Source organism: Labeo rohita, chromosome 18 (genome assembly GCF_022985175.1).
Source record: "Labeo rohita strain BAU-BD-2019 chromosome 18, IGBB_LRoh.1.0, whole genome shotgun sequence".
Taxonomy (NCBI): domain Eukaryota; kingdom Metazoa; phylum Chordata; class Actinopteri; order Cypriniformes; family Cyprinidae; genus Labeo; species Labeo rohita.
In genome coordinates, this window is record NC_066886.1 from 1,675,478 (window position 1) to 1,688,739 (window position 13,262).

Sequence of the window (13,262 nt, forward strand, 5' to 3'; positions counted from 1 at the left end):
CTGCACGTTATCTTATTATAGAGTTACACAGAGTAGTACAGATAACAATCAACATAATAATGCAAATTTTATTAATTAATTAAAAAAAAAAAAAAAAAAATATATATATATATATATATATATATATATATATATATATTTCTCTCTTTCTCAAACATATTTTTTGTTAAATATTTTATTAAATATCAACATCAAAAAATAAAAATAATAAAATTAAAATTTAAAAAATTCAATTAAAATTAAAATAATAAATAAATATTCTAAAAATATTTTTAAATAAATAAATAAATTATTTTTTAAAAATTACAAAGTAAATATAAGTAAATAAATATAATAAATATTCATGGAAATGTTATTTGTGCATCATGTGTATTATGAACAGAATGTGAATAAGCATGAGACAAAAAAAATAAAAAAAAAATAGGAATGACTAAAATAAAATGAAATAGCATGAAAAAATTAAATTAAACTAATGAATGGAAGTATTATTTGTAAACTATCCATAACTTGTTTTATGAACAGAATGGAAATGTGCATGTGAGAGAAAAAAATAAAATAAAATAAAATAAATAAAATATTCACAGACATTTTTTAATGACAGAATGTGATTATGTGCATTTGAGTTCTGTTGGAAAAAGTCACAGGGACAACTGAACTCAGCATGACAGCTCAGTGCATTACTGGTTTGTTTTACTTTCCAGTTCATCTAAAAATATTCCCAGAAAGCCGTCTTCTGATTTTGATGACCTTAGTTAACAAAACATTAAAATTAGAAACAGCGTATCTTGTGTAAACATATGAGTCCCATGTTGGTTCCTCTTCCAAAAACATTTCTGGAGTCGTCCTTGACACATGTGCACTGAATATGAGAGAAATCGGATGTTTAACGGATGTTTAATGTTTAACAGATTATCTGCACTACCTTGTTTAATAAAATAGAAATTTAATTCAGAATAAACTCAATCAGATCAGTTTTTCCAACAGAGGTGGCTTTTCATTCCAACTGAGCAGTCAGTCGCAGTGTAAAACTAAAACTGTTTAAAATCATTTTCGCTGAATGAAATCAAGCTGAAATTAAATGAAATAAATATTTGATAAATTATAAAGTATGCTAAAACTACTAAAACTAGACTCATAAAATTTGAATTACAGCTAAATAGAAATAAAATAAAAACTAACACAATTAAATTTCAACAACTAAAATTTAAAAATGAAGCTGAAAATATAAAAATCTAATTTAAAAAAAAGAAAAGAAAAAAGAAAAATCAAGGTTAATTCAAAATATGAATAAATACTAAGAGTATATAAACAAAAATAAAATAAAACTTTTAAGTTGAAGTACTAAAAGTATTTAAATTAAAACAGAAACAAAATACATTAAAGCTAAATAGAATTATAATAATAAAAAAGCACAAAAAAATTAATACAACTTTATTTCAAATGAAAACATGAAAATAAAAGCTAGTTTGGAATATTAATAAACACTACAAAATATATAACTAATAATAAAATAACACTGCAAGTTGAAGTACTAAAAGTACTCAAAATAAAACCAAAACAAAATAAATTAAAGCTAAATAGAAAAATATTTAAAAAATAAACTAATAAAATAAAAAACACACAAAAAAACTTGAACTAAAATTAAAAATAAAAAAAAACATAAAAAAGCTAATTCAAAATGAATAAATGAAAGAAAATACTACAACAGTATATAAATAACAATAAAATAAAACTGCTGAAGTACTAAAAGTATGAAACAAAATGCATGAAAGTTAAATAGAATTATAAAAAAAATAATAAAAATGAAAAAAAAAAAAATTTAACTAAAAATAAAATGAAAACAAAAAAAAATCTAATTTGGAATATTAATAAACACTATAAAATATATAATTAATAAAAAAATAACACTGCACGTAAAAGTACTTAAATAAACCTGAAACAAAAATAAAACTGAATAGAAATATAGAAAATTTAAAAAAAAATTACAAATTTTAAAAACAAAAAATTAATAAAACTTGAACTAAAATTACAATAAAAACATATAAAAGCTAATTTGGAATATTAATAAACACTATAAAATATATAATTTATAATAAAATATTAATAATAAAATAATATTAATAATAAAATATTTTAATAAAATATTTAATAATTATTAAATATTTATTAAATATTTAATACTTATTATTATTAATAATACAATTATTAATAATAAAATACTCCAAGTAAAAGTACTCTAATAAAACTGAAATAAAAATAAAACTAATAATAAACTAATACAAATTTTAAAAACAAAAAATGAATAAAACTTGAACTAAAATTACAATGAAAACATATAAAAGCTAAATTGGAATATTAATAAAGACTATAAAATATATAATTAATAATAATATAATGCTGCAAGTAAAAGAACTCAAAATAAAACTGAAAAGAAATATAAAAAATAAACTTATAAAAAATTGTAAAACAAAAAATGAATAAAACTTGAACTAAAATTACAATGAAAACATATAAAAGCTAAATTGGAATATTAACAGACACTATAAAATATATAACTAATAATAAAATAATGCTGCAAGTAAAAGAACTCAAAATAAATTGAAACAAAAATAAAACTGAATAGAAATATAAAAAATAAACTAATAAAAAAAACAAAACTTGAACTAAGCTCATTCAAAATCTGAATAAACACTGCAATAGCATATAAACACTACTAAAATAACACTGATCCTTCACATTATTAGGCAAGCATGACATTCCATCAGCTTGACTGGCAGCTTTTCCACCAATCACTTTTCTCCATTTTTCCCTGTTGCCTTGGTAACAGTGTCCTAATTACGGCACATTAGCAGGGGAGCGGCGGAGTTTCCTGCGCCCGCGGCGCTGCTGAAAACTTCATGGCTCCGGTCACAGAGGTCAAAGTTCACTCAGCTCCACTCTCATTTACGTCCGCGTCTGTACCTCTGTTTGTGACATTGACCCCCTGGCATCTTGCGCCCGCGTCCAGCCACCCCCGGTGCCCGTGTGTGTGCGCGTACGGCCCCGTCGCCCCCCTGCCAGAGCTGCGGCGGCCGCACGCCTCTCCCAGGCTGGGCAGGGTGTCTATGAGTCCTGACACCACGGTAGGAGCTGACAGAGGCGATTAGCACTGCCCAGAGTTAGCATGTTAGCCTAGCTGCCGCCACAAACCAGAGAGATGAATGAGAGCAACTCCATGGTTTGGTGTGCAAGTCCTGAGTATTATTAGAGTGTCATATTCGTCTTTCTTCTAAAATAAATGATCTGTGCCATTCAGATTTCCATTACAAAAAAGTCAACATGGGGACTAAAACTTTATTTCGCCCAAACTTTTTTTTTCCCAGTGTCTTTGTTTACACAAGTATTTAGCCAATTAGTTTCCCCATTTAAAAAAAACAAAAACAAAACAAAAAAGGTAATAATTAGTTTTAAGCCTTCAACCAAACCAACCAGCTCATTCTAATGTTAATTTGAAGCAAAAATAAATATCTGAAATACTTAATAAGCTTTAAGTGGAAAAAGGACCGAGTGAATCATTGATTTGACAATCTGCTCATGTCATGAAGCACTGGAAACGGCAATCAAAATAGACACAAAATTACCTAATGATTGATCCTAAAAGCAACATATTATAAACTTTTTATTATATTATGAGTTTATTGCAGAATATTCAAATATATACAAAAGAGTGTTGTTATTGTTGGCTAAAACTAAAACTTTTAATAAATGGTTGGTAAATTAAAAAAAAATGTAAATTAAAAATTAAAAATTTAAATAGCTGTCACGTCGACTAAACAGTAAAATAAATATAAAATAAAAAAAGTTAAATTACAAAAACTAAAATAAAAATGATTAATTAAAGCTAAATATAATTTGAAAAATTACCTAAAGATTGATCCTAAAAGCAATATATTTTAACCTTATTGCAAAATATTATATTCAAATATATACAAAAGAGTGTTGTTATTGTTGACTAAAACTAAAACTATTAATAAATGGTTGGTAAATTAAATTTAAAAAAATTACAAAATGTAAAATTACAAAAAATAAAAATGATTAATTAAAGCTAAATATAATTTGAAAAATTACCTAATAACTAATCGTAACAGCAATATTTATATAATACATAATATACAAATTTATTGCAAAATATTCAAATATATACAAAAGAGTGTCGTTATTGTTGGCTAAAACTAAAACTATTAATAAATGGTTGGTAAATTAAATTTAAAAAACTGAAATAAAATTAAATAAAAAGGAAATATTTAAAAAATTATATTTAAATAGCTTAAAAATGTGAATAGTTGTCATGTCAACCAAAAAGTAAAATAAATGAAAAATAAAAAATATAGAATTACAAAAACTAAAACTAAAAGTTATTAATTAAAGCTAAATATAATTTGAAAAATTACCTAGTAATTGATCATAAAAGTTATATATTTGTTAACTTTATTGCAAAATATTCAAATATATACAAAAGAGTGTTGTTATTGTTGACTTAAACTAACTAATAAATGCTTGGTAAATTAAATTAAATAAAAAAACTTAAATAAAATCTAAATATATGATAAAAAGCTTAAAAATGAATAGTCTAATTGAGAATAGTAGTATTGGCAACTAATTTAAATAAATGTTTGAGTTACTAAAAGTAATAATAATAATAATAATAATAATAAAGCAAAACTACAAAAACTAAAATAAAACTAATAAATTAAAGCCAAATTAACTTGATATTTGATCTTTCCCCTTGTTATATTTTCAGTCTGCATTTTAATTTTAGTTAAAAAGTTTTATTTTGTTTAAATTGTATTAGTTTTTATGTTTAAATATGTTTACCATTATATTTAAATATATTGTTTTTAATTAAATTAAAATACAGTATATTTCAATACATTATATTTTATTTAAAATTATATTAATAAAATAATATTATAATATACATAATAAACAATAAAAAAAAACATACTAAAACCAAAATAAAATAGAAAACAAAGCTAATTAAAAATATGAATAAATACTATAATAGTATATAAATAATACTAAAATAACACTGATATATAGAGTACTGGACTGTATATAAAGTCGTGTTCCAAAAAGAAAAGGGCTTAGACTAATCCAGGAGTTCAATTAGGACATTTAAGTCATTTTATAAATATCCTTAGAGAAAAAAACATTACTGGTGTGCATCTTGAGACCAAACAAAGGCACTGATATATTTTAAGATCAGTCAGTGCAAGTTTCTGTCAGTTGAAACAGCTCAGACTTACATTTTAGTACAGGACTAGGCTGTGAAACTGGGGGATAGTGTTGTTCAGTATGAGGAAAAGCAATAGTGAAAGCCACTTAATAAAAACAAATCTGCATCCCAAATGTAAATGTTTTCTGTATTAACTAAACTAAACAAAAAGACAGCTTCCAGCTGAATCTGGTGTTACCCGATGGGTGGAGAGCCAATCACAAACATCATGGTCACGAAACACGCCGTGGGGTAAAGGGTCATCAGTACCAAGCAAACCTGACAGCTTAATTAGCTACACTGCTAAAGATTTATTGGTTTATCAATCAGCGCCTGTGGCCGAAGCCCTGGGCAGAGAGAGAGCGCTGAACTCTGTGACCTGTGACACACACACAAAACACAACGGCTCTCTTACAAACCCTCACTGACCACACTCTACATAGGCAGTCACTTCTTAACCTGAAGCCAAGCGCCCTACATAGGCAGCAACTCACTGTGGCGCACAGATAGTGCTGCTCACGTGATTTACAACTGATTTCAATCGAGTTTAACCAGCTCCAGCTCTTAAAAGTGTGAAATTTGTCATTAGGACTCATGCAAATTTGTCCAAAACAAGTTGTTTTGCAAGGCTGCATCATATTGCATCAGGATAGCGACTTTAAATTCAGTTTGGAGAAGAGCTGAAGTCTGTCTATGTAATACTGCAGCGGTCAAACACAAAAACACACACATATCTGTGTCTCATAAACACTGAAATTATCATGCTAAATACTATACTTCTTACTGTAAGCCACAATGTATGAAACCAAAGTTGTATAAACTATAACTACTAAAATGTTGTTTATTTTAAGGTATTTAAGCTTGTTCACCAAGCACATTAAACAAGGTAAAAACAGCATCCTGTTTCACATTAAGCTCTCGCATCCGAGCTCTGACGCTCATTCAAAGTGCTCATTTAAAAACAAAAAAGTATTTGAAAATTACTGAATGAACAATGGATTTATCCCATTTTACTTAAGCTACCTAATAATTAATCTAATTCATAAAAGCATTATATTATATATTCAAAATTATTATTATTTTTTTTTTAAATATTGTTATTGTTGACTAAAAATAAAAATATTAATAAATTATTTTTGCTAAATTAATTAAAAAAATATTTAAATAGAAAATAAATGTAAAAAAAAAATTTTCTAAAATACAAGCTAAAATACCGTAAAATTAACTTAGCACTATTTTGAATAATTATATATATTGAAATATATATATTATTAAAAATATTGTAATTGCTATAGTGCTAAGTTAATTTTAAGGTATTTTAGCTTGTTTTGAAATTACTACGCACATTGTTATTGTTGACTAAAAATAAAAATATTAATAAATTACTTTTTGGTAAATTAAATGAAAAAAACCCAATATAAATAGAAAATAATAATGTAAAAAACTGAAAAAATCTATATATAAAATATATATGAAAAAAGTGAAATGTGGAAAAGAATGTATGTAAAATACTATAATAATATAATATAATATTAATATTATATATATATATAATTAAATATATAATTATTAAAAATACTGTAATTACTATTGTGCTAAGTTCATTTTAAGTTTTTTTTTTTTAACTTACTACTAAAGTACTAAAATAAATTCTATTTGGTAAATTAAATAGAAAAAAATAGATAAACAATATAAACAGAAGATTAATTAAAAAAAAATAGAAAAAAAATCTATATATGAAAAAAGTAAAATGTATATATATATATATATATATATATATATATATATATAACGTATCAATAATAATTTACATTACAATTATATATAAATATTGCAAATATTGTAATTTCTATAGTGCTATGTTTATTATAAGGTATTTTAGCTTGTTTTTACCATTACTACGCACATTTAAAAAAAAGGAAAAAGCAACGTCCAGTACCAGACGCTAAAGCCATGAACTAATTCATGTTAAGCTCTCTCATGTGTTCGGTCTCGCTGATGTTCAGAGTGACAGTTTCCAGCAAACAAGAGAGAAAAGAAAGCATAAGGCGGATGAGAGCCAGCGGTCGGCCCTTGCTGAAAGAGTGGCCTGCAGTCATCAGGAGCAGGCTGGTGAAACGCTGCCCCCGTGTGCCAGCGGCCGGTACTACAGCCCACATCCCCGTACCTGAAGGAGCCTCCCCCCGGGTCATTCAGCTTGTTTTTCTGGTTTCCTGAGAGCTGTATGGTGACGCCCGCTGGGCTTTTGCCCGTCTGGATAGCCACAGGCTTCCCTAAAGTACCTGGGAAAAGACAAGGCAGCATTATCATGAACTTGCACACCTATTTTCATCAAACCTCACTCTGTCTCAACCAGTTCAGCTCAGTTACATTTCATATTTTGCAATACAGCCTGTTTTAGAAACATTTTTATTTTGCATTGTGACATTATTTTCTTGACAATTAAACACATTTATGACCCTGGACCACAAAACCAGTCTTAGGTAACAAATACATCGAATGGGTCAAAATGATATATTTTTCTTTTATGGCAAAAACATTAGGGTATTAAGTAAAGATCATGTTCCATGAAGATATTTTGTAAATTTCCTACCATAAATATATAAAAACTTATTTTTTGATTATTAATATGCATTGCTAAGAACTTAATTTGGACAAATTTAAAGGCGATTTTTTTCCCCCTTCAGATTCCAGATTTTCAAACAGTTGTATCTCGGAAGAAGTCCATGTCTAGATTAATTTTAAAAAATTGACCCTTAATTTAAAAAATTAATTAATTTAATTTAAAAAAAAGAAACTGACCCTTATGACTGGTTTTGTGGTCCTGGATCACATTTGACCACAAAAGCCTTATTACTGTAGCATCTCTACTCTTTTTTTATACAGATTCTCTTTAATATAATACATTATTTTTAATGTACTAAATGAATTTAGCAAAAATAAAAGCCATAAAAAACAAATAAATATATAAATAAAATCATATACATTATAATGAAGCTATAAATAAATGTATAAATTATATATTACACAAATTTAAAATTAATAATAGAATTTTTTGAATTACAATAATAATAATAATGGATTTTTTTTTTTTTTTTGCAATACTTCAATGGAAATTTAGGGGGGGAATGTGCTTAACTGTCATTAAAATAATGTCACAATGGAAACATGCTTCATTTTCTTTCAAAGAAAAACAAAAATAACAATCAATAACTACAGTTGCAAAATGATTAGTCACAATTAATCGATTCAAAATAAAAGTTTATGTTTGCATACTATATGTGTGTATTGTGTATATTTATTATGTATATGTAAATACACACACATATGTATATATTTTACAGATATTTTATGTATTTATGTGTAAACACTTGTATATAATTTATATTACATATAAATATTTCACATATAAATGTAACATATTTTCCCTTAATATATACATGTATGCATGTGAATTTATACATGGTATGCAAACATTTTAATCAACTTTTAATTTGAATCGATTAATTGCGACTATTTGTTTTACAGCTCTACTTGAAACCTTTAAGCATAATGCAATATATAGGTATTCATTTTATAAATAATTTTAACTCAAGTTAAAATGCTTTATTATGTTGTTTGTCATGTATTTTAATGCATTATACACTAATAGTGTAACAATTAATCAATGCATATTATAACTGTACAATTATTATAAGGTGCATTGCAAGGCATAATTAATGCATTATATAATGAATTATATATAAAAGCTTCAAGTAACGTGTTAACAAAGAGATTACTTATAAATAATAATTTCTAATTTTTTAAATTTGACTTGAGACCTGGGCAAATTCTTGAGAGGTTTCATGAGAAGCACCCAAAAAGGGAGAGAACAGCAGGACGAGATGCCATTTTTACTGATTCTCTGCTTTTGTCTGCATGCATCTCTCTGTTTTTTTTTATATATTTTCCTCTCTGTCTGTCTCTATACACTCCTCAATGTGTCGACACACACACACACACACACACAGTGACTGCCAGGGTGCATTTGAACGTGATTTTAAGAGGCATGTTCTTAGCCCACAGCTACAGGAGATGGTATTTTTAGAAACTTCCCCCCTGAAAATCCACTTTAAGGGCTAAAATATAACAGATCAGACTAAGATGGACAGGAACAGAAAGACTCAGATCAAATCTGTATGCACACACCTGTATGTGTGTGTGATCAAACGGCAGGAGCTTCATGCAGTGCACATGAATGAATGAATAATGACTGATTGTTAGCTTCGAAGGTCATCTGTGTTTGTTGTGCATCTCAGGTGTTTGCTCACCTGTCGCTCGCACAGTCTGCGTGATGACCACAGGCATCCGTATCTGGCTGCCAGGACCCGCTGCCCTCTTGATACCCTACAAACATACAAGATTTACTCCTGTTTACACTGATATCTGAAAAGTCGTCTACAGTGAGTCAATCAGTCAGTTTTGTGTGTAAAATATACATAGATCACATAGTAATTACACCATGTTTTCATGGAGATGAATTTGGGTGTTAATAAAATGTGCATGAAACACACAGGCTGAATTTTTCCAAACACAATAGAGAGAGAGCGGAAGAAAACAAGGTAGTGACAAAGTGAGGAGAGGGGCAGAAAACAGGAACAACACTAATAGAGACGCTTCCGTCCCCCGTGAGTCCCTCAGTGCCGCCCTGAGCAAATCCCATCCATCCATTCCACTTTCCCTCCGCCTGCATATTTCTCTGACTTGTTTTCTTGTGCCCGGACACACTGGCGCTACATTACAGCTCAGAGCCTACAAACCTCGAGGAGGCACGGAAAACCTCAGAACGGCTACAGGACACAAACTCAGGTACTACAGGACGAAACAAACTCACAGTCAATATTCAATACTGTGAACATATGTCACATACAGGGCCGGACGAGAGCTTTTTCAGCCTTTTGAAGACATCCAATATAAGCTACTGGTCAAAAGTTGTGGGTCAGCAAGAAATTAGTTTTCAGCAAGGATGCATTACATTAATAAATGAATTAAAATGCTGTTCTTTTGAACTTTTTATTCATCTGTGTATCCTGAAAAATAAAATGTATGACAGTTTCCACAGAAATATTGGGCAGCACAACTGTTTTCAATATTAGTATTAATCAGAAATATTTCTTAAGCAGCAAATCAGCATATTAGAGTGATTTCTGAAGGATCATGTGATGTTGAAGACTGGAGTAAAGATGCTTTGATCACAGGAATAAATTACATTTTAACAGATATTTACATGGAAAACAGTCATATTAAATTGTAATAATATTTCACATTTTTACCATATTTGCCATCAAATAAATGAGCAAAAGTAAAAAATAAAAGTTCAAAAAGTTCAAAAAGCCATTAACAAAAAAAATCATATTTATTCATTTTCATTTATATGTACCAACAAACAACGCATAATAATAACATATAATATCTATCAATAGTGTTTTTGCATCTTTTGCATCTAAAATGAACAACAATGGCTTAAGCAAGCTTCTAAATAACGAGTATATGATATGTAAATATGGGCAGTCATATGTTAATGAGGTCATGGCTGTGATTTTGATTTTAAAATGAAACTATTCAGTTTCAACAAACGTTTTGGCTTTTAAATATTATGGTCACATAGTACATCAAACTCTTTTATTCATATAAGAGCAGGATGTGTGCATTATCATCGGGAAGACGCATTTTTTTTTAATGGCGTTTACAACACGTCTTTAATATGTCAGATGTCAAAAAGCCATTTGGCTTGGTCAAAAAGCCCTGGATGCTGGTCTTAAGTCACATATGTACAGGGGTTGGACAATGAAACTGAAACACTGGCCAATATAGTGTTGGAGGTTTCATGGATATGTTTGCACAGCCTGGTGGCCTATCTTCACTGATTGCACACTGCACCAGTAAGAGCAGAGAGTGAAGGTTGACTATGTGCACCCAATGGATCAAACATTGTACCCTGAAAGTAGTGCCTTGTATCAGGATGATAATGCACCAATACACACAACAAGGCTGGTGACAGAGTGGTTTGATGAACATGAAAGTGAAGATGAACATCTCCCATGGCCTGCACAGTCACCAGATCTGAATATTATTGAGGGATGTTTTGGAAGAGCGAGTTAGGAAAAGTTTTCCTACGCCAGCATCACATAGTGACCTGGCCACTTTTTTTTTTTTTTTTGCAAGAGGAGAATAGCTTAAAATCCTTCTGGCTACTGTGCAGGACTTATATTTGTCATTCCCAGGATGAAATGATGCTGCATTGGGCACAAAAAGGCTCAACAATGTACTAATTGTTTTTAAAAAAACAGGTGTTTCAGTTTTATTGTCCAACCCCTGTATATTTGTAGCAAAAGCCAACAATACATTGTATGGGTCAAAATGATCTATTTTTATTTTATGCCAAAAAATTATATCGTAAATATATCAAAACTTAATATTTGATTAGTATTATGCATTGCTAAGGACTTCATTTGGACAACTTTAAAGGTGATTTTCTCAATATTTTGATATTTTATTCTTTGCAACCTCAGATTCCAGATTTTCAAATAGTTTCAATAGTTTCAAATAGTTGAAATGATGTATAAATCTGTGGTCCAGGGTCACATGTCTTTAAATCTGCTTCTTTAAATAAGTGTATCAGATGTTAGATATTAGATACTACTCAGATACTGTTGTTCCTGTTTAACTGTATGGATGAAAAACAGAAAAGTGAAGCATATTTGGGAAGATGAGAGGTCAGCACATACTTGTGGCAGTACGGTGGTGCTGTTGGGCTGGTGTGGCCGCACACTCACTCCCGTCTGGACCGGCGTCACGCTGGTTTTGTTGGGCTGCAGAGGCTGAGTGAGAGACTGCTGGCTGTTCAGGAGAGACAGACGCAACGCAGGGAGACTTTTCTGCAAACACAAACACACATACATGCACACAAACACAAAGTTAGTCTCAAAGTAAACATTTATATGAACATCTATCTCATTTAATGCAAAAAATGTCACCACTTCTAATTTTTTTTTACACCCACTGCTGTACACTTGATCAGAATCATGTTAAGTCGAATATTAACCCACTAACTATCTGAACCTGTGTATCTGTGTGTAAGGGGTTAGGGGTTAGTTTTTCACCAACATTTGTGTAGATTCCAGTACACTGGGAATACATAAGGAATAACTGACGAGAGGCCATTGAGTTAATGAACAATAAGGCACACCTGAGGTGGGAATGCAGCCATTTTTCAATAACTCAACAGACTAAAGCCAATTATTCTGTTTATTTGTATTATTTCTATACATTTAAGGTAAGACACTGCAGGCAAAACCATTGTTTTTCATTTTTTGTTATTTGTCCTAATCCTAACACTGAGACTTTGGTCTATTTGCTTCAGAAATAAAGCATAAATAAAGTATTACTTTATCTATTTATCAATTTGTGTCTGCAGATTTCAGTTACAGTTTATATCTTTTAAGGCCATTTTATCAAAATGAGATTTTTCTCCACTTCAGCATCACTTACATACGCCAGACTTTACAGTTAAATTCCAATATATATTCTGAATAAATAAGCTTTCCATTGATGTATGGTTTGTTAGGACAATCTTTGGCTGAGATACAACTATTTGGAACTCTGGAATGTGAGGGTGCAAAAAAAAAAAAATACTGAGAAAATCGCTGAGAAAGTTGTCCAAATGAAGTTCTTAGCAATGCACATTACTAATCAAAAATTAAGTTTTGATATACGGTAGGAAACAGTAGGAAATTTACAAAATATCTTCATGAAACATTTATGATTTTTGGCATTAAAAAAAAAATCATTTTGACCCATACAATGTATTTTTGGCTATTGCTATGAATATACCTGTGCTACTTAAGACTGGTTTTGTGGTCCAGGGTCACATACATCATTCGCCTGATATATTTAATATTTTATTCCTAAAAGCATGGTGATTTTTTCTGTCTGTTGACAGTATTTTCTGATTAATGAAACGTTAAAT

General features: G+C 29.2%; 1 protein-coding gene across 1 annotated transcript in view; it reads right to left on the reverse strand.

Moving 5' to 3' along the window:
- The window catches only part of LOC127181019 (transcription initiation factor TFIID subunit 4), a 113,737-nt gene that overhangs the window by 82,864 nt on the left and 17,611 nt on the right, over positions 1–13,262 (reverse strand). Inside the window, exons 7-9 of the mRNA XM_051135488.1 lie at positions 12,022–12,171; positions 9,565–9,640; positions 7,422–7,536 (exon numbers count right to left, since the gene is read on the reverse strand). Of these exons, the coding sequence (XP_050991445.1) occupies positions 7,422–7,536; positions 9,565–9,640; positions 12,022–12,171 (341 nt within the window). The remainder of the gene's footprint in view (positions 1–7,421; positions 7,537–9,564; positions 9,641–12,021; positions 12,172–13,262) is intronic.